Below are 26,796 nucleotides of genomic sequence, written 5' to 3'. Positions count from 1 at the left end.
TACCCTATAGTTGCCCAAACAGAACCCACCATCATCCTCCTCTAACCCATTTCATTTCCTGTCTTCTCAAGCACACTTAATGGGGTCTCCCAGGGTAGAAATTGTGAAGACATTTACAACCCCTCATGCCCACTCACCAAGCCCTGGGATTAAAAAATGTCTCCTGACTCCAATGCTGTCCCAATTCCTCCACCCTGCCACTGCCTTGGTTCTGGTCTTCCTTATCACACACTAGATGAAGGAAATAGCCTTCTATTTGTGACCTGTCAGCCTTCACACAGTAACTCGCCCATATCCATTCATCCTCTAGTCCCCCACCCAAATCATCATCTTCAATACATGCCAAGGACTACAAAGATACTCTGAATGTGGGGAAAAGGGAACATCTTAACAAATATTTCACAGTGAAATATAGGGGGCATAAACATTAAGTTGAAGAAACAATCAAAAAAGACACCCGGTGATATTATTATTATTTAACATGGTTCTAGTTTTTATTTTTTTTACCATATTATTCAACTACCACCCTGATAGAACTAGTTGCTCTGACTTCTGGGGCCCCACTATGTCTTCATTACACATTTGCTTTAGCCTTTAACATATGCGGTAATTCATCTGCCTTTCTCTGTTTAGCCTACATCATTTGCATCTTTTGACACCCAGAATCTGGTATCATGCCTAACACATAGTCAAAGCTTGCTAACCAGTAGAAAACAGTCTAATGATTGACTTTTCACGCTTCCCATTAGAAACTAAGAAAACTGACATTTTTCTTGAAATTGCAAAATGGTAGCATAAGTTTTGTTTTGAGATGAGGTTTTGCTCTTGTTGCCCAGGCTGGAGTGCAATGGCATGATCTCGGCTCACTGCAACCTCCACCTCTTGGGTTCAAGCGATTTTCCTGTCTCAGCCTCTGGAGTAGCTGGGATTACAGGCATGTGCCACTACGCCTGACTAATTTTGTATTTTTAGTAGAGACAGGGTTTCTCCATGTTGGTCAGGCTGGTCTCAAACTCCCAACCTCAGGTGATCCGCCAGCCTCAGCCTCCCAAAGTGCTGGAATTACGGGTGTGAGCTACCATACCCAACCAGTTTTTTGTTTTGTTTTGTTTTGTTTAATCAAAGTATTTTCCCTTCTTGAGAATTCAGGGTTTTTTATTTTGTCTTTATTTTGATCTCTTTTTCCCCTTCTAACATTAAGTCTAGGCCCCAGGAATAGAAGGCAGATTCCAGCCATAACTTTGAGTTTCAAACTAGACTTTTTATTAAAGTAATAGGAAGAAAGTCTCGAAGGAACCAGAGCTTGGAGGATTGACCGTGGAGTTATCACAGAAGGAGATACTTGAGGGAAGTTCCTGCCTCACTAGAAGGGGAAACCCTTTCCAGTGCTAAGAGGGAATCTGTTTTTCTCCTTTGCACACTCTAAACTTCAGCATTATCAGTGATCATGGAACATAGAAGCTTATGATATCAGGCTTCATCCTAACTAAATTCATAAAAGAGCAGTGTAGAAAGCACAATGTCACTTGTTTTATAACTGATACACCCATTTAACAAGGAAATGAGACACAAGATTAAGCATGCCACCTCTGGAGTCAACAGCAAGTGTGACGGGCCACATGACTCGGTCAGATTTTTTATTTAGTCCTTTAGCGCAAACCTAAGAATGTTCCCTCAAACCTATAGAGTCTTGATCCTCTGTTCTCTTTGTACATGTAAGATCCTTAGATTAGCACATGGAACATAGGAAGAGATCTAGAAATATCAGCCATACAAGCTGAGAGCCGAATCACATATGAACTCCCATTCACGACTGCCACAAAAAGAATAAAATACCTAGGAATACTGCTAACAAGGGAAGTGAAGGACCTCTTCAAGGAGAACTACAAACCATGGCTCAGAGAAATCAGAGATGACACAAACAAATAGAAAAACATTCCATGTTCATGGATAGGAAGAATCAATATGGTGAAAATGACCATACTGCCCAAAGCAATTTTTAGATTCAATGCTACTCCCCATACCACTGACATTCTTCACAGAATATGAGAAAACCATTTTGAAATTTATATGGAACCAAAATAGAGCCTGAATAGCCAAGGCAATCCTAAGCAAAAAGACAAAGCTGGAGGCATCATGCTACCTGACTTCATACTATACTATAGGGCTACAGTAACCAAAACAGCATGGTACTGGTACAAAAACAGACACATACACCAATGGAACATAATAGAGAACCCAGAAATAAGACGACACACCTACAACCATCTGATCTTCAACAAACCTGACAAAAACAAGCAATGGGAAAAGGATTCCCTATTAAATAAATGGTGCTGGAAGAACTGGCTAGCCATATGCAGAAAATTGAAACTGTACCCCTTCCTTACACTATATGCAAAAATCAACTCAAGATGGATTGAAGATTTAAATGTAAAACCCAAAACTATAAAAACCCTATAAGAAAACCTAGGCAACACCATTTAGGACATAGGCACAGGCAAAGATTTCATGATGAAGACACCAAAAGCAACTGCAACAAAACAAAAATTGACAAATGGAATCTAATTAAACTAAAGAGCTTCTGCACAGCAAAAGAAACTATCAACAGAGTGAACAGACAATCCACAGAATGGGAAAAAAATGTTGCAATCTATGCATCTGACAAAGATCTAATATCCAGCATCTATAAGGGACTTAAACAAATTTACAAGAAAAAAACAAACAACCCCATTAAAAAGTGGGCAAAGCACATGAACAGACACTTCTCAAAAGAAGACAAAGATACATGCAGTCAACAAACATATGAAGAAAAGCTGAACATCACTGATCATTAGAGAAATGCAAATCAAAATCGCAATGATACATCATCTCACACCAGTGAGAATGGCTATTACTAAAAAGTCAAAAAATAGTAGATACTGGTGAGGTTGTGGAGAAAAAGAAACACTTATGCACTGTTGATGGGAGTGTAAATCAGTTCAGTCATTGTGTAAGAGAGTGTGGTGATTCCTCAAAGACCTAAAAACAGAACTAACATTCAACCTAGCAATCCCATTACTGGGTATATACCCAAAGGAATATAAATCATTCTATTATAAAGACACATGCACACATACTATTCACAACAGCAGAGACATGGAATCAACCTAAATGCTCATCAATGATAGACTAGATAAAGAAAATGTGGTACATATGCACCATGGAATATTATGCAGCCATAAAAAGGAATGAGATAATGTCCTTTGCAGGGACATGGATGGAGCTGGAAGCCGTTATCCTCAGCAAACTCATGCAGTAACAGAAAACCAAATACCGCATGTTTTCACTTGTAAGTGGGAGCTAAATGATGAGAATACATGGACACATGAGGGGAACAACACACACTGGGGCCTCTTGGAGGGTGGGGGTGAGAGGAGGGAGAGGATCAGGAAGAATAGCTAATGGATACTGGGCTTAATACCTAGGTTATGGGATGATTGGGCCAGGAGATGACCTAAAGTTGTGGACACCTGGTCCTTGTCCCCAATGTGCTTCCTGAAGGTTGAACTAGAGTTCTGCTGCTCTTAGGCAATGTGTTATTTCTCTTTGGGCAATCTGTGGAAGCCAAATCATTAGTTGCTATTTGCTTGGTAAACATCTTGGCAAATAAGATTAAAAGCCAGGATGTCTGTTGGCTCACTGAGTCCTCCTAATGGGCCAGTCTCAGGCTATCTTACTCTGAAGTATCCTCCACTCCTCAAAATCACAGATGAATGCTTCTGGCAAAAGTGGCATCTTGTTTATTTTCACAGAAGCTGCCATGTATGCATCAAACCCATTTTGCCTTCTGCCTGGGCACACACCTAACCTTGTCTCCCAGCTTCCTTTGCAGTTAGGCCACGTGACATGCATTAGCCAATGCCATTGGCGTGGAAGCGATGTGCACCCTTCCTGCTCTTGCTGATAAAGTCCCCCCACAGGCAACCCTCCGTGCTCTACAGGGACTTTGGAAGCCGCATGCCGAAGACATCAGAGCCACAGGTGAAAGAAATCTGGGTCTTCGCATATTACTTGGGTGAGGCATCCGCTCATCAGCAATGCCCATTATGAATTTCATGTGAGGAAAAACAAACTTCTATCACATTTGAACAATTACACATTCTTGAGTTTGTCTGTTACAAGTTCTAGGATTACCTTAACAAATACATCTGTCTCAATCATCATGAACCTATCATTCCTATGGCAGTGCCTGGTACACAATAAGAATTCATGTCTGTAGAAACTCTAGATTTTACTAGAAATCAGAGCCTGGTGTTTAAACAGAGTAAGAGTAATCATTGGCATGCAGGAGACAGACTCTGGAACTCTGCAGAAGACTTTAGTTATCTACATTTCTGAAACATGAGGATGCCACCAGGAGAGGAAATATTAGATATTTTTTCCCAATTTCAGTTCTCCTCAGATTTCATCAGTCTGATCATCCAGACTGAGAATTATCTGAAGTTATTTCATTCAGAGACAATAGAAACTGGGGCATTTAAGTATGCAGAGAGCAATTACATTCTGAGAAGAAACCTCTGAATAGCACAATCACTGACAGCTATTTAAAGAGAATAGAAGATTGAGACTACATAGGTGGGGAAAAGATCTTAGGTTTGACTTAAAGGGCTGAATAAAAATCCTAAAGGACACTTATGGCTCCAGAGCTGGTGCCTTCCGGGAGTGTGAGGCCTGAACAGTTGGAGAACTGGCAGTAGTAACTAGAAAAGGATAGTATTTTGACAGATGCCTGAGGTTACATTCCAAATTCCTTCCACCTTACCCCACTTCTCATTCCCCAAATCATTATTCTCAAGGGAGGAGTCACAGTATATCAAATTTGCCACTGAGGCCATTAAGAGGTGTGTGTTGTTATACATCACCAGAAAGCATTTCCTTATTTCTCAAGGTCTTTTTTGATTAAAGAAGCAAAATCATACCAGCTCTTCCCAAACTCATCTTTCACTCTCCATTAAAGAGAAGAGCAAGACTATCAAGTAAGGCAAGCAGCAACCTACAAAATGCAATCTTGGACCACGTGAGCAAGAAGATGAACAATGGACAAGAGAATGGCATTGCAGGTGAGAATTGGAGGTAGTATATATATATGGGACAGAAAAAGCCTTGAAATCTACAACCCTCATTGACCCCTCATAAGGGGTTATACTCAAAGCACTTCACCAAGCTTCTGCTCCGTAAGCATAAATGGCCATGCCCTGCACCATGCGACCCCACCCCAGGCTATCACTAATTGAACCAGAGGTGGACACCCAACCCAAAGGCAGCCAATTTAGAATTGCCCAATAGCCTCCGAGATAGCCTGGTAAGAAATCTTTGTCATACACAAATAATGATGATAAAGGCATCAAATTATCTTTTTCTGGAATAGAAAATGAAGATGAAATACAGATATGATATAAAATGAAAATATGGGGAGATTCTCAGGAATACAAAGAAGAGATAGAGGGAGAGAATCCATCTCCATTAGCAAGAGAGAAAGAAAAAAAAACAGAAAAGGCAGACAAGATTCTGAAGAATAATGAAAGGTCAAAAGAAAGCAGAAATTGTTATAGTAAGCAGAAGTTGTGAGGAGGCAGAAGTCCAAATATACGTTAAGTAGAGCACAAGGGAGATGTTTAGAACAGGTTCAAGATAAAGGCAAAAATGAGATGGGCTCCATAATGCGAGACGTCTTGAAGATCAACAAATTCCAGCTTCTTGTATAAGCAGGGAGACAGGAGAGAGGGCTGACAGCAAGATCATCAGTCTCCAGGACATTTAACTGGACACTGAATGACCTTCTGCATGGGATGATTTATTCCGGGCTCTCTGGTGCTCTGCTGTCCTGTGGGTCTTGCTTTTCTTTGGACGTTATGTGGCTTTCCCCAATTCCCAGGAGGCCTGGCAACAAGCTTGAGATTCCTGTTTTCTTTAGTCCCACAAATATGCTAGCAAACTGTCCCCTACTTTTGCTTGAAGTAACACAGGTAAGTGTATTCCTTGCTACCAAGCAGTGGGATATATTATTTGTACAGTGTGGATGTATGTGTTTGTCCAGTGTGTTGTATGCTGGGAGGATGAGGTGAGAGGCCAAACGCAGAGGGCAGAATTGCCTTGATAAGTTGGGAGGACACGGAGGTGATAAGGTAGGGAAGTCTGGGAATGGGAGTAATAGGAGTGAGCAAACTAATTTAGGCTTCTTCACGTATGTCTGGCACCTGGTCTGTGGCTTCCTGAGTCCATCAGATTCCCTTTCTCTTAAATATACTGCATATCAAGAGAAAAGGGTACATGTCCCTTCTATGGACATTCCTAATGTATTGTTATATTTATTCAGAAGGTCATCTCATCTTCCTCTAAAGAATGTGTTATAGACCTGGAGTGGTGGCGCATCCTTGTAATCCCAGTACTGTGCGAGGCTGAGGCAGGAGGTGTACTTGAGCCCAGGAGTTCATGATCAGCCTAGGCAACATAGTGGGACTCAGTTTCTACAAAAAAAAAATACAAAAATTAGCCATGTGTGGTGGTGCATAGCTGTATTCCCAGCTACTCAGGAGGCTGAGGCAGATGATCACTTGAGCCTAAAAGGTTGAGACTACTGTGAGCTATGATCGCACCACTGCACTCCAGCCCGGGCAACTCTAGAAGAACCCCATCTTAAAAACAAGAACAACAACAAATGCTTTATAGAGTGTACTGGTCAGGACTCTTGGTCAAAAGGGGAAAAAACTCAATTTGGACTAGCCTAAGCTAACACCCTCCTCTTTTTCTCGCCTGTCTCTCTCTTTTTCTCTCTCTCTCTCTCTCTCTCTCTCTCTCTGTGTGTGTGTGTGTCTGTCTTTGAGACGGGGTCTCCAGGTTGGAGTGCAGTGGTGCGATCACAGCTCACTACAACCTCCAAGTCCTGGACTCAAGCGATCCTCCCACCTCAGCCTCCCCCAAGAGCAGCTTGGACCACAGGCCTGTTCCAACATGCCCAGCCCCTCCTCCTGAGTTTGCTCCTCCTGGCTTTTCCAGCACCTTCTCACAGCCTTGCTGTCTCCTTGAGGCTGAATCCTGAGAGTACAGATCCTGTGTTCACATCCTCGCAGCTTCACCTGCCCGTGTCCACACTCTTAGAGCAATTGCTATGACCAGAAGGGGACGGTCAGCTCCTATTTGAATCAAATGTTGAACTTTTGGCAAGAGATATGGGCCAGACTGAGCAAACCCACTAAAGGAGTTGTTGGGGTCCCCCACACTCACACTTCTCATCTGCTGCCAGAGCCGTTATTGCCCTCAGTGTCTCACATTTGGCCAGCACTTAGACTGCGACTGCACAGGGACACTTCCCCTGTAGACCTGCTGCTCCCCTTTAGCCCAGTAGGAGGCAGCATTGCCCCTCCTTGCCCTGCGCCTCGCCCGGCTGTTTGATTCCAGGCTTCCAGCTCAGCTAGGAAAAGGGTCCATTAAAAAGATTTTATCTTCGGAAAACCTTATCACCCCTCAAATGTCAAGACTTTCGGAAATTAATCTAGAGTTTTCTCCTTTTCAGACCTCAAGTTTTAAAACAGAATCGTAAAATCCTAGAGCCAGGAGGAGCCTCTGGAGTCCTGTCACATCCAGCCCTCTGTTTTAAAGATGAATATATCGACCTAGGCAGAGACTCAATCACATATTCTAACATTTGGTACCAGATTGCGAAGTCATTGGAACCAAGCATAAAAAGCTATCAGGGAGAGAGAAAAGATCTGAAGGAAAGGTTGCTTATCAATTTCTGGAAAGCTGGACTAAACTTTTAATGGGAAAACAATTTATAAAAAAATACCCAAGTAACCTTTAAGAATAAACACTTGCAAATGATTTGAACAAGCACTGTGCAATCGAAATACATGTGAGTCACAAATGCAAGTCATAGGTGGAATTTTACAGTGGCTACTAGAAATTTTTAAAAAGGTAAAGAGAAAAGGTGAAATTTAAAAAACAAGTTAAGTAATACTTCAATAATATTTAACCTATATATTAAATATACTATTATTTCACCATGTAGTCAGTAAAGACTCCTATGAATAAGATATTTTGCCAGTGGCTACCGTGTTGGACGTTGCAGAATTGAACAACAGGTTCATACAGAACCTTGCAGAGTCCTCAGGACAAGCTGCAGACATTTGAGCTCAACTAGGGCATTCTGGGGAAATGTATTATACCAACAGAATATAAGGGGCTGATATATTTTATCAAAAAGAGCTTCCTGTTTGAAAAAATATATACTTTTAACTACATCTCCTTTCCTCAGATAAGCTCCAGAAGGATGCATGATCACTGCATCATTATTATTCTTAAACAATGAACTAAAGTGGACCAGTCAAGTGAATGCCAATGGGAGTTTGATGGAAGAGGCTGTCCTGTTCTCGCCTAGAGTGACCTCACAATCTGTGGCCCAGGAGGATTTTATAAGATATCAGCATGCCTGCCGAGAACAAATGAATAGTTTTTTCCTTAGTGCTAAAAACACCAGAGGCAATTTTCACATACCCACCCTTCGTTTTTACAGGATGTGGTGGGGGAGTCAGGCTGTAATCACAGTGTGTTAACTGAGGATAAAATAGAGAGCATCAGCCAGATTGCTCTTCTTGAAAACAACAGCCAAAAAAGAAAAACAGCTTTCAGGATTTTGAGTTGCTTCACATGCTCAGGAGAGGGTGGCAATTTCAAGCCCAACATCAAGAAGGACAAAGTTGAGCCCAACTGGGCACCAGCAAGGAGTGGGTGCACCCATCCCTGCCTCCACGCTCCTTCCTCCACAGTAAAAATGAGGGCTCCCATCATTTTGGGGTAGTGGGTGTTTCACAGTCTGTTCTCCTCAGCAGCTTTGAAATTCTGAGTTCTGAATTCTGGTATTGTAGCCTGGCACAGAGTTGCTGGGACAAGGTTTGTTCACACCCTAATCTCCTACCCCAGCCTGCTGTCTTCCTGACTGTGCCACTATCTGAAGTCGAGGGTTTCTCACTAAACACTGAGCAGAGCTGCAGGCAGACCTTGACCTTGCCTCATATGTCCAAGTGAAATAAGCAACCACCCTAAAAAAGAAGCCAAGTTTTCCCTTTGTTGATGGATTCCTCCTTCTATGGAAGTATCTGTGATAAGGATACTGTCACTCTGAACCACTGAGTCTTTTGTTCCAAAAATACTGATTGACAGTCATTGATCACTTATTACCGAGTCCCTATAGTAACTCATTTAAAGCTCTGCAAAATAATAGTCCTTTCACAGCTGGTTGTGGTGGCTCACGCCTGTAATCCCAGCACTTTGGGAGACTGAAGTGGGCAGATCACTTGAGGTCAAGAGTTCAAGATCAACCTGGTCAACATGGCGAAACCTCTCTCTACTAAAAATACAAAAATTAGCTGGGCTTTGTGGTGGGTGCCTGTAATCCCAGCTACTCCAGAGGCTGAGGCACAAGAATTGCTTGAACCTGGGAGGCAGAAGTTGCAGTGCGCTGAGATCACACCACTGCACTCCAGCCTGGGCAACAAGAGCAAAACTCCATCTCAAAAAATAATAATAATAATAAAGAAAAATAAATTAGCCAGTTGTGGTGGCTCACACCTGTAGTCCCAGCTACTCAGGAGGCTGAGGCAGGAGAGTTGCTTGAGCCCAGGAGGCAGAGGTTGTAGTGAGCTGAGATTGTGCCATTGCAATCCAGCACAGGCAACAAAGAGAGATTCTGTCTAATAATAATAATAATAGTAATAGTCCCTCCAAACTATCCTAAGTCCTTTGTATACTGTATTAGAGTCCTAGGTCCTAGGTCCACCATAACAGAGTAACACAGACTGGGTGGCTTCAACAACAGAAATTGTATTTTTTCGCAGTTCTGGAGGCCAGGCGTCCAAGATTTAGGTGTCAACAGTTTTGGTTTATTCTGAAGCTGTGAAGGAGACCCTGTCCTACACCCCTCTCCCAGCTTCTGGGGGTTTGCTGGCAATCTTTGGTATTCCTTGGCTTGTAGATGCAACACCCTAGTCTCTACATTTGTCTTCACATGGCATTTTCCCTTTGTATGTCTGTATCCAAATCTCTCCTTTTCAAAAGGGCACTGGTCTTGCTGGATTAGGGTACACACTAGTGACTTCATTTTAAGTTGATTACTTCTGTGAAGACATAAGATCACCTTCTGAGGTCTTGGAGGTTAGGACTTCAGTGTAGGGGGACACAGTTCAAACCATAACACACATATTAACTCATTTATCTTTCCAACAGCCCTTCAAGGCAGCTTCCTGGATAATTTATCCCATTTGCATAAATTTATCCCATTTGCAGAAGAGGGCACCTGGGACACAGAGAAAGTAAAAGACTTGCCATGGTCACTGCATTAGTCAGTTTTCATGCTGCTGATAACGACATACCTGAGACTGGGTAATTTATAAAGAAAAAGAGGTTTACTGGACTCACAGTTCCACCTGGCTGGGGAGGCCTCACAATCATGGCAGAAGGTGAAAGGCACTTCTTACACAGTGGCAGCAAGAGAGAAAACTTGTGCAGGGAAACTCTCCTTTATGAAACCATCAGATCTTGTGAGACTTATTCACTATCGTGAGAACAGCAGAGGAGAGATCTGCCCCATGATTCAATTACCTCCCACCAGGTCCCTCCCGAGACACGTGGGAATGGTGTGAACTATGATTCAAGATAAGATTTGGGTGAGGACACATCCAAACCATAGCAGTCACCAAGCTGGCAGTTAGTGGAGTCCCACAGGGTGTCTAGTTTGAGTGAGTCTGCTGTACAGCCCCATAAGTATTGTTATTACTGTCTCAGACTTATGCCTGAGGAAACCAAGATATACAGTTCACAAAACCCACCAGTATTGCACAGTGAGTCATTGGCGGAGCTGGAGTTTGAACCCACTGCTGTTCGGCTTCAGCACCTGAGCTGGTAATCACTAAACTATGTGATTTCTCTTACATAAAAATGTCTTCCCAGAATTCAGGAAAGGCTAATTTGCCGCTCCACACTTTCCAAGGACTGCACAATTCTTTGGTGGTGTTGGTTATGCATCACAGTCACCGTTGGAAGGGACTGGGGTTGGTCACTGGCATGGGGCAGCAGGGTGAGTTATCAGGAAATGGCAAAAGGACCCAGGGGGTCTGCAAGTGCTTGAGCCCCCACCCCTAGCACTGCCCTTAACCACCTCAGGCTCTGCCAGGGAACCAGGAAGAGGATAGGCAAATAGGAGGGCAATTCTGGGCTGCTTTGGGTAAAATAAAAAGGGGACAGGAAATGAAAGGATTCAGACTGTTGAAAGAAGGGACTCAACAGATCCTGCCTCATCCTTTCTTCGTAACTGGAAGGAAGTGGGTCTTACTGTTGCATGAGGAAATGGGGGAGCCCAGCTCCTGAGCATTCAGACCAATCTTGGTTTGATTCATACTGTAATGATTTCTCTCTAATGTAGAGACACAAAAGCTGAGAGTTGAGAACTATGTCTCATGAAGGTCACAACTGGGGTCCACACCTACCCTCCTCAGGATTAGCTGTTCAATTCCTCCTGGAATTTTGGGAGAAATCCATTGAATCCCACCCCCCACTCCCTGTTACTAGTTGCTGGTGGTGGTTAAGAGAGCTTGCGTTGTTTTATTTTTTCACTTAGTTTGAGTCCTGTACACTCATTAAGTTATATCATTATCTTTCATTTCATTGAATCTAAACTATCTTCTCCCCATTTGCCCAATTTAATGAATTTCCTCAATTTTGTTCTCACTAATTAAACATCATACTCAGTATCTAAAATAAATCCACCTTTTTTTTTTTACACCCGTAGTGTAAAAGCTCCCTGAGGGTAGTGATTTCATCTTTTGTTTACTTCTATATCCTGAGCACCTAGCAATATTGATAATGAAGGAATGGCTATGTGTAATTTTTTTCTCCCATTTTATATACATGGTAACTTGCTATACATACTGTTCTGCATATGCGTTTGTCTACTTATCAATATATCATGGAGATTGTCAACATTTAGTGGGTCAACAGGCAGGGGACAGGACTTTTACATTTATTAAAATTACCTGCTTAGAGTTCCAAGCAGAATAAAAGCAATTCTCCATCCATGCATGCATAGACTAATCCCAGGAAGTAGCCGTCACCCAGCATGAATTAAATTTGCTGTGCAAGGCATGCCTAGTATGCAATAGAGCTCTCTCACTTTTTTGTTGTTTTTAATCTACATGACCGACACCATAGCCACTGTTTCTTAGGACACACCATTCATGATACAGCTACATTTTAAAATATCTATTTCACTCCATGGAATCCTTTTATCTTGCAATCACACTAAACATGGGTGCCTTACACTTGATAGGTATTCAAGTGTGGGGAAGTGGTGTGAATGAAAAGTTAAGATATACTAAACCATAAAGTATATTAACTTTTTTTCCAAGTTAAGGTAGAAAAAGGGAGGAAATCAATACATTTTAATTTCTTTAAATGAGGTAAACTTTGAATAACCATGGAATTTAACCCAATAAACTATTGCAAAATCATTTTGGTGACTTGTGCCTGGTGCCTGCCCATCCATCTACTTCATGACTTAGCACCAAGTTTTTTGTCTGAATTTGAGGGTGTACCACTTCTGTAAGAAACAGCAAATGTAAGAGTGTCATCCCCAGATTGCAATGTCAAAGTTCTCATTTATGGCCTGCCGACAAAAACATTGTAGTATGAAAAGAGGAGCATAGGCAGAATGATTGGAGTTTCAAAATTTGAACAATGTGAGATAAATGGGTGATCAGGGGTCAAAAGGGCTATTTATAAGGATTACTCTTCTCCTAGACTTTAATTCTCCAGAACACTTATATCACCCAGTGGAAGTATCTTGCCTGTGAGTTTTTGTTTATTCTCTATCTCCTCCCACTGTAAAGTATGTTCCATGAGAGCAGAAACTTCATCTTTGTTCACTACGATATATCTAGTTGCTGACATATGGTACATGCTTATTATGTATTTGTTGAATAAATGAATACACAAGAGAAGGACGAAGGTGACTTTTGGCTTCATCCCATTCCTATTGCTTAGGGGTCATTCATTTTAAGAACACTTCTGGAAATTACCAAAGAAAGTTTTTTCATACAAACAAGTAGGAGTGAAGCAGGTTCACTGTGCACTGATTACCAATTTATCTGAGTACAGTGAGACAGAACACCCACACACAAGTTACATGAAACAGGTTTATCACTTACAGATAAGCAGCAATGGATAACAGAAGTCAAGGCTTCATCCTGAGCTGGTCTCCCAAGGCTCACAAAGCTGCTTGGGGAACACAGAGTCTCCAAGGCACATGCCGCACTTGCACTGCATCTGAGGGACCTGGAAAAGCAGTCTACCCTGGGCTTTACGCCCAGGGCCAAAGCACTGAAGGACATCCTATTTCTAGGGTGAGCTGGAACAGAGCCCAGGCTGTTCTGACCAGTCCCCTACTATCTCACGACATTACATTCCTAGCATATTCTACAGTTATTCTTAAGAATTACAAGTAAGAAAGTAGGGAGAACTGGGTCAGTCCAAGGCCACCTGAAGAACTGTCCTACAGGAGTCATTGAGAAGGGAGTGGCCATCTGGGGTTCAGTGGAAAATTTTCTCTTAAAATGTAGCTACAGCCTGGGGTCCGTGGAGCTTGACTTTAATCTCACCAGTAATCTTTAGTTTTCCACTAACACTCTTTCCAAATTCCTTCTGCCCACCACCCCATTCCAAAGCCACACCCACAATTTCAGGCTTCCATCGACTCTCCCAGGTACCTGCCTCTGGTTAGTTATCAATTACTGATCGAAATATTACTTCAGAGTTAATGCCTTAAAATAAATACAGTATAATGGGAAATATATATCTGGTCTTTATCCCCAATTAGTGACCAACAGTTCTGAAACCCTTGGAATTCCCAGAGTGATAGGAGTGTTTTGGTATGTTAATGGTGATGACTCATGGCTGGGGGGCCCTAGATAGCTTCAGGATGGAGGCTGGTCACCCAAAAGACCAAGGCATGATTAGAGGGTTGGAACTTTTAGCCCACCTCAACCTGCAGGACTAACAGCTAATGACTTAATTAATCATACCTTCATAAACATCCCCTAACAATAGGGTTCAGGAAGCTTCCAGGCTGATGAACACAAAGGTACTGGGAGGGTGGCATGCTAGAAAAAGGAATGGGAGCTCCGTGTACCCCTCCTTGTCCCTATACCTTGCCCTATGCATCTCTTTCATTTGGCTATGAGAATAAACCAGTAAAAGTGCTAAAGTGTGCTCTTGAGTTCTGTGAGCCATTCTAGCAAATTATCAAACCTGAGGAGGTAGCAGATATGTGGCTGGTTGGTCAAAAGCACAGGAGGCCTGGGACTGAAGACCAGCATCTGAAATAGGAAGGACTGAGTCCTTCACCTGTGGGGCCTGCACAGGTAGAGTCAGAATTGGATGGAATCGAACACTCAGCTGGTGTCCAGAGAATCAGAAAATAGGTTGTTGGTGTGGAAAACCCCCATACCTTTTGGGTCAGAAGTGTTGTGAGGAGGCACAGCTCAATAATAAACATTTATTATCTCCTCATTTATGTGAGAAAGAAATTTGGGAGCAGCTTATCTGGTTGGTTCTGGATTGGAGTCTTGCCAAGAAGTTGTAATCAAGATGTTGTCCTGGGCTGCAGTCATCTGAAGATTTGACTGGGCCTGGAAGATTTACATCCAAAGTGACTCACTCACATGACTATCCAGTGGTCACAGGTGTAGGCAGGAGGCCTTGTTTCACCAGTTGGGCCTCTCCAGGGTGCTGCTCAGTCCATGACAGCTGGCCTCCTGCCCAGCAAGTGCCAAGAGAGCAAAGTAAAAGCTGTAATGTGTTTTATTCCTAGCCTCCTAAGTCACAGCCTGTCATTTTTACAATGTCCTATTGGTTACCCAAGTCAGCCCAACTGATTATAGAAGTGAATTACACAAGAACATGAAGACCAGGAGGCGAGGCTCTTCAAGGGCCATCTTGGAGGCTCCCAACCCACAGGGCTCAAACACATTTTTCAAATAAATGAACAAAGTATTTAGTCAACTCCAAGTCCTCTGTACTCAGTCCATTTGGATCTAACACGAGAGTTTAGGCTTCTGACAACATACAACGTTTTACTGGCTTTAGCATTTTCACTCTGGAAGACCTCAGACAAGTGATCTACTTTCATTGTGCCTCAAGTCTTAAAACAAGAACTGCAAGATCACCATGAAATTAAATAATTTTAGTGCCATGGAGAATGTTCATTAATGAAACCCTCCCACAGGATTGGCCCCATGCAAAATCATGAAGCTAAGGTAGCTTGCTTTTTCTAACGCATCTCCACAAATCTCCCCAATTTCCCCCACCCCTGCTCCCCGACCCTACACATGCAATATTCAGTTTAATGGACAGAGGCACGTATTTTGCAGGATTTGCTTCCACATGCCTTGAAAAAGTACCAGTTGGATATAGTAATTGTGTATACATGCATGTTTCAGTAAACTCAATAAGGCCAATTTTTCCTGTAGCTTTAAAACATGTCACTGAATCTCAGTTGAATACCTGATGAAAATGGCTTACAAACAGAAGTTGAAATGTATGAAAATCCTGAACACTGGAAACGTTTGTTGTAGAGAGATCATCAAGGAGTGAGATCTCACTGAGGGGCAGCAGATTCCTACTGCTCATCTCAGGCTCACCTGAAGGGTACATGAATTGAGTGGAAGGATGGATAGAGTTTGCTTGTTTGATCATTTAACACTTATTTTCCAAGCACCTCCTTTGTGCCAGGCACTGTTCTAGGTGTTAATCTACACTCACTTGGGGTTTTTGCTGAAATATCATCATTTCAAGAAAGCCTAGCCTGACTGCCATGTTTTAAATTGCAGTTTTAATTGCATCCTTCCCAATCCCTTATGCTGCTCTATATTTTCTTGTTTCATAACATGTGTTATGTTTTACTACATACTATGATTTCCTTCTCTATTGCCTTTTGTTGTCTTTCTCCCCCCCATCCAACTCCATGCCGGAATTTCAGCTCCAGAATGGCAGGAATCTCAATCTATTTTATTCATTGATACAGTACCTGACTCATAATAGGAATTGAATTGAACACCCAGCTGGTGTCCAGAGAATCAGAAAATAGATGATTGGTGTGGAAAACCTCCATACCTTTGGGGTCAGAAGTGTTGTAAGGAGACACAATACAGCTCAACAATAAACATTTATTATCTCATCATTTCTGTGAGAAGGGAAGTTGGGAGCAGCTTTTCTGGTTGGTTGGTTGGTTGATATTGAACAGTTGGTGAATGAACTGATGAGTGCTGGCAGCATGAGAGTGAATAAAACATATCAAATTATCTGTCTTCTACAAATTCATTCATTCATTCATTCTCTCTCTCGATCTCTCTCTCCATGCGTATAGTTGCCATTCACTGGGTTAAGTCCAGCTCTGATGCTATCACATTGTTCTGACCTGCAAATATCATTTCCTACAAATGCCCCAGGCAATCTGTGGCTTCTTTTCAGAGCAGTCTAAATGCCGTTGCTACAAAACCTAGATCCCTAGTGCACTGCATATTCTAATTTTCCATTTGTTTTTATGAAAATAAAGTTTGCCTTTCAAATGTAAATGCTCCAGGGCCCCCGTCTTGCTTCCTGAACTCTCTGCACAGCAGTACCTCTGGGTTTAGGGAAGAAAACAGATTTATTTTTACTTTCATATTGGTCTAACAAGGTTACAAAGCTATTACACACTTTTGTCAATAAAGTTAAGATTACCACCACCCCCCTTTCCAAACTATGAAAAAGACAAAACTCATTACTCTCCAAAAGCCACATAAAAGCAAAAACATTCCACTGACAGTTTAATAAAAAACAGGACATACCAAACAGGAAACATACAGAGAATGACAACTGGGATTAAGCAAGGGGGCTGGAGAGGACAGATTAAAGATTCTCAGTGAACACAATCAACAACAGGAATGTTTAAGTGACGGTTTCATTAAAGTGCATGAAAATGGTAACTGACTTCAGTAATATCTAAAGCCTTTCAACACGGATAATGGCATTAGTGTATGAGATACAGAATAGACATCAGGAACTATTTTTCCAGATAGAAGACAAAATGAGAACAAAAAGCCTTATATGTCAACACCCACTGGGTACAAAAACAGTGAAATGAAAACAGAATGTGAATAGAAGAGAAACATTGCTGAAACCAGCAATTAAGAGCTGTCTCAGGAATTTAAAGGAGTGTTTTGGTGGGAGGCATGGAGCAGGAAGGGACACAAAAAAATCTTTGTGGCTTTGTTTCTTTTGCTGAGGGATGAAAGGCCAGTCGTGGTTGGTCTTGCGAAGTAGGGAAAGAATTGTCAAACCTGCTTTTCAAGGGCTGAGCTGTTTAACAAGGTAGCCACTAGCCACATATGTGATTGAAAATTAAACGGAAATCAATTTTTTTTATTATACTTTAAGTTCAAGGGTACATGTGCACAATGTGAAGGTTTGTTACATATGTATACATGTGCCATGTTGGTGTGCTGCACCCATTAACTCGTCATTTACATTAGGTATATCTCCTAATGCTATGCCTCCCCCATCCTCCACCCACAACAGGCCCCAGTGTGTGATGTTCCCCTTCCTACGTCCAAGTGTTCTCATTGTTCAATTCCCACCTATGAGTGAGAACACGCGGTGTTTGGTTTTTTGTCCTTGCGATAGTTCACTCAGAATTATGGCTTCCAGCTTCATCCATGTCCCTACAAAGGACATGAACTCATCCTTTTTATGGCTGCATAGTATTCCATGGTGTATATGTGCCACATTTTCTTAATCCAGTCTATCATTGATGGCCATTTGGGTTGGTTCCAAGTCTTTGTTATTGTGAATAGTGCCGCAATAAACACACATGTGCATGTGTCTTTATAGCAGCATGATTTATAATCCTTTGAAATGAAATAAAGTGTAAAATTCAGTTTCTCAATCACATCAGTCACATTTCAAGTGCTCGGTAGCCACACATGACACACTGGACAGCACAGGGCCAGAACACTTGTTTCATCATTGCAGAAAGTCCTCCAGGACAGCATGCTCTAGGAGAATGGCAGGTAGGAAAGCAAGTCTTGGTCAGTATTGACTCCAGCTTTACCTGTGATTCTCTTACCCCCTAAAGAGCTGCAGACTCCTAATGTTAGAGTCTGCAAGGACCGTGCAACTGAAGTCAAAATTCTCATCACCCTTGAGGCTTCCCCCTCCACACACACAAATGAGGTTCAGAGCAGTTAGAATAAGGCATTTATTAAACATATCTTCATAAAGGTGCCAGAGATACTAAGGTGAATAAAACACAGACTAAAACCTCCAGGTGCTTGCACCTTTCAGCCAGTAGGGTAGACATGAAAGAGACTAATGACGTCAAGATGGTCAATACGAAAATAGAGATGCATGTGAGGCACTGTAGCATACTGGATTTTCAAAAAAAAAAAAAAAAAAAAAATGGCCATGGCAAAATTTCCATTTTCACATGCTTTTCTAGATGCTTCCCTCTCCATCAAGAGTGGGAATCCATTTCTTCTCCTTTTCCAGCTAGGGAGCCTCATGACTGCTTGGCCCTATACAGTAGAACAGAAGTGATGCTATGTGACTTCTGAGACTAGGTCATATAAAAGACACACCTTCCTCCTGGCTTGCTCTCTCTCTCCCTCTGTCTGCCATGTGAAGTGCACACCTTTGTAGCCCTCAGCCACCCAGTAAAAAGTCTAGCTACTTTGAAGTTGTAATGCTAGAAAGATCATGTGGGAAAACAACAGAAATACAGAGAGAGATGCCCAAGGAGCCCCAGCTGTTCCATGCTCCAGAGGTTTGGCCCTTCCCAGCATCAGCCAAGCAAGTGAACATCCTCTCAAATGATTCCAGCCCAGGCTTTAAGTCTTCCAGGTGAGGTCCTGTTAACACTCAAGGATGGCTGGAGTGCAGGCAGGTGTAGTAGAGGTAGGAGCTTCATTTATTCATTCTCATTCCTTTATCCAATAAATATATATATTGAACCCCATTGTGCCAGGCACGTGGCTTGTGCATCAGGTAAGACTGCTTTTGACTGAAAACAGCTGCACTCCCAAAAAAGTGGTTTAAATGCTAAGGACAAGTTGTTTATTTAATTAGAAAATCAGAGGGGAGCAGACCCAGGAATATGTTGCTGTTTCCATCTAGCCTCTTGCTATCTTTCTCCTTCACTAACCTCAGAATGTTGGCTTTTTATCTGAATGCCTCATGGTCACAAGATGGCTGTAATAGCTCCAGGTATCACACCCTCCCAAGCTTCTCATGCCACATCCAAAAGGAGGAAGAAGAAGAACACCAAAGTTTCCTCTTGTGTGCTCTCCACTTTTATCAGAGAGAAAAACATTTATCTGAAGTTTCCACCAGCCAACTTCCCCTTATGTCAAATCAACCAGGAGCAAATCACACAGCCATCCTAGCACAGGGTAGATGAAACAGGGAGGGTGCTGGGAAAGTGAGTATCTGGCCTTTTCAGCTTCTATAGTGGAAAACAGACGAGGGAAAGGGGGATTGGAAAAATTAGGGGGAAGACAACCAGGAGGGCCTGCTACAGAGAGGCTCACCAAAGCAGTTGGGACATAATCCTGCCTTCAGAATGCCAGGGTAGGAAACATCCAATTATGCAATGCACAACCATGGAAAAGTATAGAAAGGCTGCAAGCAGCACACTTGCGATGTGGCACAATGGGAGGCAGAAGAGAGGAAAGGAAAGGAGATGGGAGTGACAGTTATCCACTGGTGGCGATACCTTTGCAACAGGCACCCCCTACACACACACACACACACACACAAACACACACACATCACACAATTACCATTTAATTCAATAAGAACAATAGGATGTATTAGAAAACTCTGCTGCCCTGTGGAGAGAGGTTGGGTGGGACCAGGTCAGAGGCAGAAGAAAGACTAGATTTTTCTTTTTTTTTGAGACAGAGTCTCACTCTGTCACCAGGCTGGAGTGCGGTGGCACAATCTTAGCTCACTGCAACCTCTGCCTCCCAGGTTCAAGACATTCTCCTGCCTCAGCCTCCCGAGTAGTTGGGACTACAGGCGTGCACTACCACACCCAGCTAGTTTTTGTATTTTTACTAGAGAGGGGGTTTTACCATGGGGTTGCTGTAACAAAGTATCATTAACTGGGTGACTTTTAGGCAACATTTATTTCTCACAGTTCTGGAGACTGGGAAGTCCAAGATCAAGGCATCAGCAGATTTGGTGCTTAGTGAGGGCCCTGTTTCTGTGTTCTCACGTGGTGGAAGGAGTGAGTGGTCTCTGTCTGGGTCTTTTATGAGGGTATTAATCCCACCCAAGAGGGTTCTTCTGCCCTTGTGGTTTAATCAATGCCCAAAGGCCTTGCTTCCTCATACCATCACCTTGGCAGTTAAGATTTCAATGTACAAATTTGGGGAGACACATTCAGTCTATAACAATATAATCTACAGAAACATTAAAAATACCCTCCCTGAAATTCCTTTAAATTCAAATGCTTTATTTAATCAGAGAAATAGAATAGAGGAGGAGAGGCAGAAATCAATTTCTTCAGATTAAAAAAGCTTTGAGCCGGGCGCAGTGGCTCAAGTCTGTAATCCCAGCACTTTGGGAGGCCAAGGCGGGCGGATCACGAGGTCAGGAGATCAAGACCATCCTAACTAACATGGTGAAATCCCATCTCTACTAAAAATACAAAAAAAATTAGCCGGGTGTGGTGGCGGGCACCTGTAGTCCCAGATACTGGGAAGGCTGAGGCAGGAGAATGGCGTGAACCCAGGAGGTGGAGCTTGCAGTGAGCCGAGATCGCGCCACTGCACTCCAGCCTGGGCCACAGAGCAAGACTCCGTCTCAAAAATAAATAAATAAATAAATAAATAAATAAAGCTTTGCAGAGCATTAAGAGGGAACAAAGGAACTTACTAACACAAAGATAAGTGACAGTGGCAGACAATCCCCCAACCCTGACTCTCACACAAACAGTACACCCTTTCCCCATGCAGGAGGGGAAATGCTACTAATTTTTCACTGAACAATTTTCTCTTCTCCAGTCCAGGCTGGACTTAATGGATAGAAAATATTCAAACAAGAAATGACTCTGAGATATTGTAAAATAATAATTAAACCACATACACAATTACTCTAGCTGAAAAGGTCTCTAAGCATTTTTCTGTGGATAAGAAATGCACATGTTTACCTGGGGGCTTCTGTGTGTTCATAGGTTATGGAGAGTGTGATTAAACTGGAAGGTAGGCGAAATGTAAAAGTAAACTGGATTGTTCTACTAAGAAAAGTTATTTTTTTGTTGAAAAATGAATCTACTACTAGGTCTTGCTTTTGTCTCAAATAAGTGTTCAACCAGGAGATCTGAAGCTTCCACAGGATAAAAAAGGAAAATACGAACATGCTATGCACATGGATTTTGAAAGGAGTTTGTGTATAGGTCATTAGTTGAGGCAGGGGAAGAGAGATGGAAGATTATATCTGAGATACTTACATCACTCTTTGGGCTTCTCTTCATCACTGAGTTACCCCAGCCAAGTGTAACCCTGGATAAACTGAGGAGACCTCCAGGTACAGTGACAGTGGGGCCTGAAAAAGACAAGCAAATGAGTGTTTATTCAATTGCCTGAGTTGCTTGGCACTGTGCAGAGGCCTGATGGATCCATACTCTACTCTTCCTGAGAACTCCGTGCCCCTGGAACCAGTTACCCAGTCCCAGCAGGGGCATGGTGCATATGAGAGTGACATGTTTGGTCATAAAATAGGAGACAGAAGAGTGACAATGAAACTGCTTCCTCCTACTGTCCCACAACCCAACTCCCCCCACCCCTCTCTAATATAAGCATTGATGGTTAATTTTATGTGTCAACTTGGCTAGGCCATGGTACCCAGATATTTGGTCAAACATTATTCTAGATGTATCTGTGAAGGTACTTTTTAGATGATATTAACATTTGAATCAACAGACTTTGAGTAAAGCAGTGTATCAGTCCATTGTCACACTACTATTAGGTTAGCATAAAATTAATTACCTTTAATTATTAATTTTAATGGACAAAAAACGCGATTACTTTTGCACCATCCTAATATAAAGATACTACCAGATACTGGATAATATAAATTACCCAGGAATTTATATTATATTAAAGGAAAGAGGTTTAATTGACTCACAGTTCCACATGGTTGGGGCAGCCTCAGGAAACTTACAATAATGGCAGAAGGCAAAGGGGAAGCAAACACCTTCTTTACAAGGTGACAGGAGAGAGAGTGAGCACGGGGGGAAAGCCCTTATAAAATTATCAGATCAAATGAGAACTCACCCACTGTCATGAGAACTGCATGGGGGAAACTGCCTCCATGAGCCAATCACTCACCTCCCTCCCTCAACATGTGGGGATTACAATTTGAGATAAGATTTGAGTGGGGCCACAGAGCCAAACCATATCAAGCAGATTATGCTTCCTAGTGTGGGTGTGGGTATGCCTCATCCAATCAGTGGAGGCATTAACAGAATAAAGTCTGACCTTCTCAAGAACAAGCAGGAATTCTGCCAGCACATGGCCTCAGGACCGTGACTCTTCCCTAGGTCTCCAGCCTGCCCGCCCACTCCGCAGATTCTGAACTTGCCAATCTTCACTATTGCTTGAGACAATGCCTTAATCTCTCTCCTCTCTCTCTTTCTTTCTCTCTGTACACACACACACACAGGCACCCACACACATTCCGCTGGTTCTGTTTCCTTGGAGAACCCTGACTAATACACATACACACACACACACAGAGACACACACGCACACAGGCACCCACACGCACTCCTCCAAGGCATCAAATTCTTACTATTTAATTCAAAAAGACAAACTTGGGGTTTCTTAGATGTATCATCCACGGGTTTGACTGTGACTATCCTAATAGTCATGTTTCATCATTCATGACAAAGAATCCCTATTTCACAGTTTGCCTGTGATGATTAAACCAACCCCTCCATCCCCCACCACAAGAGGAAGTACTCCTTCCCATAGTGCCTGGGAGTGTTGGCTGTTGACCGCTCTCAGCAGAGTCTCTCACCAGAAACTGTCCTTGGCTGAAGAGAATTATCTCAGCCAAGGTCACACACCCTCCCTGAGGCAATCCCACACAAGGCTGGAATGATGTGTGGTAAAGGGGTGGGGTTACAGTTTACCCACTTTGCCTCAATTTGCGATAAATCTGAAAGGTCCTCCAGCCCCAGATCTCCCCTTGGAATCAGTTGTGGCCTTTGTTACATTGTGCCTTGGTTCAGCTTCTCTTTCTGCCCAAACTTGCTTCACTTACCACTGCCCTCAGCCACCACACTTGCTGATATTGAGACCACTCTCCACTATACCTCCTCCATGCAAATCTCTGCCTCAGAGTCACTTCCAGAATCCCTGTGCTGTGGGTCCAGCCCACTTCCAAGCAGCCTTCTCACCATAGTGGTATCCCATACGTGAGGATTTGCCAAGATCTCAGGCAGTGCCAATGGCTTGCTGTGTCAATTGCATACCCCCATATGGATAAAACCAAGGAGGTTATTGTGGGCAGCACTGTCCTTAGACCTGTGCCTTATAGAGGGCCCTGTACCTTGGAGTGCCTTACAGAGGGCCCTGTACCTTGGAGTGCCTTCATCAAAATTTTCTTTTTTTTTTTTCTTAGATGGAGTCTCACTCTTGTCACCCAGGCTGGAGTGCAGTGGCGTGATCTCGGCTCACTGCAACCTCTGCCTCCCGGGTTCAAGCAATTCTCTTGTCTCAGCCTCTCGAGTAGCTGGGATTATAGATGCCCACCACCACACCCGGCTAATTTTTGTACTTTTAGTAGAGATGGGGTTTTGCCATGTTGGCCAGGATGGTCTCGAACTCCTGACCTCAGGTGATCCACCCACCTCAGCCTCCTAAAGTCCTGGGATTACAGGCATGAGCCACCATGCCCAGCTGCCTTCATCAAAATTTTCTAAGTCCCCCTCTGATGCCCGAGGGCAGTCAGGGCCAGCAGTACCATCCAGGTGGGCCAACTCCTTCCTTGAGGTGGCTGCACCTGTATCTTCCAAGGGTATTCTAGCTACTAGGCCACATGATTAGGCTAATGGCAATTTTTACAGGATGCCTAACAAACATGATCTTATTTGTCTTCTGCTCTGAATAAAAAGTGAAAATATAGATTTTTGTTAGTATTAGGTTGGTGCAAAAGTAATCGCGATTTTTGCCATTACTTTGCATGGCCTGTAAGACTTAGACGTGGTCTCTGGGCACTCCCACTTTTCCCCTGCCACCACTTTGGCCAGGCTGTATTTTCTTCCTTTGGCTCTCAGCTTACAAGTAATCTTCTCTGTGAAGGCTTCCATACTCCACCCTAGCCCACTAATTCTCCTGCCACATGTCATACCATACCCCCAGCCCTGTGGAAATAATTCAATGATGCTTCATGTACTTCTACAGCATGTTGTATAAACCAATTTAACCAATTTGAAAGTATTGGACAGGCATGGTGGCTCACGCCTATAATCCCAGTGCTTTGGGAGGTTGAGGTGGGAGCATTGCCTGAAGCATGGGTAACAAAAAAATTAAAAAGTTAGCTGGCCATGATCATGCATGGCTGTAATCCCAGGTACTTGGGAGGCTGAGGTAAGAAGATGCTTTGAGCCCAGGACTTGGAGACTATAGTGAGCCATCATCACACCACTGGACTCCAGCCTGGGTGACAGAGAGACAGAGACAGAAAGAGAAGAAGGAAAGAAAGAAAAAAGAAAGAGAGAGAGAAAGAGGAAAGAAGGAAGGAAGGAAGGAAGGAAGGAAGGAAGGAAGGAAGGAAGGAAGGAAGGAAGGAAGGAAGGAAGGAAGGAAGGAAGGAAGGAAGCAAGCAAGGAAGGAAGGAAGGGAGAAAGGGAGGGAGGGAGGGAGGGAAGGAAGGAAGGAAGGAGGGAAGGAAGAAAGGAAAGAAGGAAAGGAGAAAGGGAGGGAGGGAAGGAAGGAAGGAAAGAGGGAAGGAAGGAAAGAAGGAAAGGAGAAAGGGAGGGAAGGAAGGAAGGAAGGAAAGAGGAAAGGAAGAAAGGAAAGAAGGAAGAAAGAGAGAGAGAAAGAGAAGAAAAGAAAGAAAAAGAAAGAAAGAAAGAAAGAAAAAGAAAGAAAGAAAGAAAGAAAGAAAAGAAAAGAAACAAAGAAAGGAAAGAAAGAAAGAAAGAAAGAGAAAAAAAAGAGAAAGCAAGAAAAAGAAAGAAAAGAAAGAAAGAAAACAAACCGATCAATGTGTGTTATTGTGAAGTGCTTATGTACATGTATGTTTCCCCTCTAGACTGGGAACCCCTTGAGGAGGGAAAGGTTTTCTTTGTTGTTGTATCACCAACACCTAGCACAATGCCTGGTACATGATAGGTACTCAATATATGTTCTGAGTATGTACAGAACTAAAAATACCTTATTTGTGTACACAATTCTTTGTCCTATCCATTTTTAATAAAGACATAAAGTTCTGCTTTGCTGGGCCATTTTGTAGCAAGACAAAATGTGCTACTGTACATATTGTACTGTTTAGATATTTGAGAAACATCAGACAGGAGTCTTCTCATGCTTTCAGAAGAAAATATATGTGCTTTATGCTTCCACATAGTCAATGTATAGTGCACAGGGTGTGCCCTGAGTTGAGCTGAATCACATCATTGCTTCAGTGAGAGCACTCTGAAGTTCCAAAACATGATTCCTAGAGAGTGCAAATCACCCTTGCTCCTTCATGGGAACTTCTGTGGCAAAACAGATATCTAAGTAATACTCCCCCTGGGGCAGGAAAGCTTTAGAAGTCAACCCTTACAATGAAATTTTTTTCTTTTTAAAATCAACCTCCATCATCTCTTTAATCTTCTTTAGGGATCTAATGGATTGTAGGGTTAGAAGTCAAAACCCACGACAGAATGTACCCAAGAGGTGTCTTCATCAGCTGTAATGGAAACGGAAATGTGTACGCTAATAGTAACAGACACAGCAGAGCAACATCAGTTAAAATAGAAGCACAGCTTACTGGAATTTTGTTGAGGTACCCCCAAGGCCAGACACTAAATCTGCAGAAGCGGAGTCCTGATGAAGATTCCATGGCAACCATCACTAGGGGAGATGGGCATAGTAAGAGCAAAGACTAACTGCCCTATTCCCTTTTAGAACTGTCCATTGAAAGAGTGAGCCAAATGCATGTTCCCCTTAGCCAGTGTGAGTTTACATTTTGTTTACATTTTGTCAGCCTGTTTGCTGACTATTGTATCTTTATTTTTTTATTTTTTTGAGATGGGGTTTTGCTTTTCTTGCCCAGGCTGGAGTGCAATGGTGCAATCTCGACTCACTGTAACCTCAGCCTCCCAAGTTGAAGCGATTCTCCTGCCTCAGCCTCCCGTGTAACTGGGATTACAGGCACGTGCCACCATGCCCAGCTAATTTTTTGTATTTTTAGTATAGATGGGGTTTCACCATGTTGGCCAGGCTGATCTCGAACTCCTGACCTCGGGTGATCTGCCCACCTTGGCCTCCCAAAGGGCTGGGATTACAGGTGCGAGCCACCACACCTGGCCTATTGTATCTTTATAAGTCCTCATAAATTAGTTTGGGAACAAAATGAGGAATAATGGAAATGGAGAGCACAGGGCTGTTGACTGGTGGGCTTCTCTGGTATGATATCGAGCTAGAGATCAATAATTGTTTGTATGATAGAGCTTGATAC

General features: G+C 42.8%; 1 protein-coding gene across 1 annotated transcript in view; it reads right to left on the bottom strand.

Annotated features, from left to right (window-relative positions):
* USP46 (ubiquitin specific peptidase 46) overlaps positions 1–26,796 on the bottom strand; it is a 214,266-nt gene that overhangs the window by 74,069 nt on the left and 113,401 nt on the right. The window contains exon 8 of the mRNA XM_065545213.2: positions 21,575–21,669. Within this exon, the coding sequence (XP_065401285.1) occupies positions 21,606–21,669 (64 nt within the window). The 3' untranslated portion in view covers positions 21,575–21,605. The remainder of the gene's footprint in view (positions 1–21,574; positions 21,670–26,796) is intronic.

This window comes from Macaca fascicularis, chromosome 5, assembly GCF_037993035.2.
Source record: "Macaca fascicularis isolate 582-1 chromosome 5, T2T-MFA8v1.1".
Classification (NCBI taxonomy): domain Eukaryota; kingdom Metazoa; phylum Chordata; class Mammalia; order Primates; family Cercopithecidae; genus Macaca; species Macaca fascicularis.
This window is presented reverse-complemented; position numbering and strand designations above follow the sequence as displayed.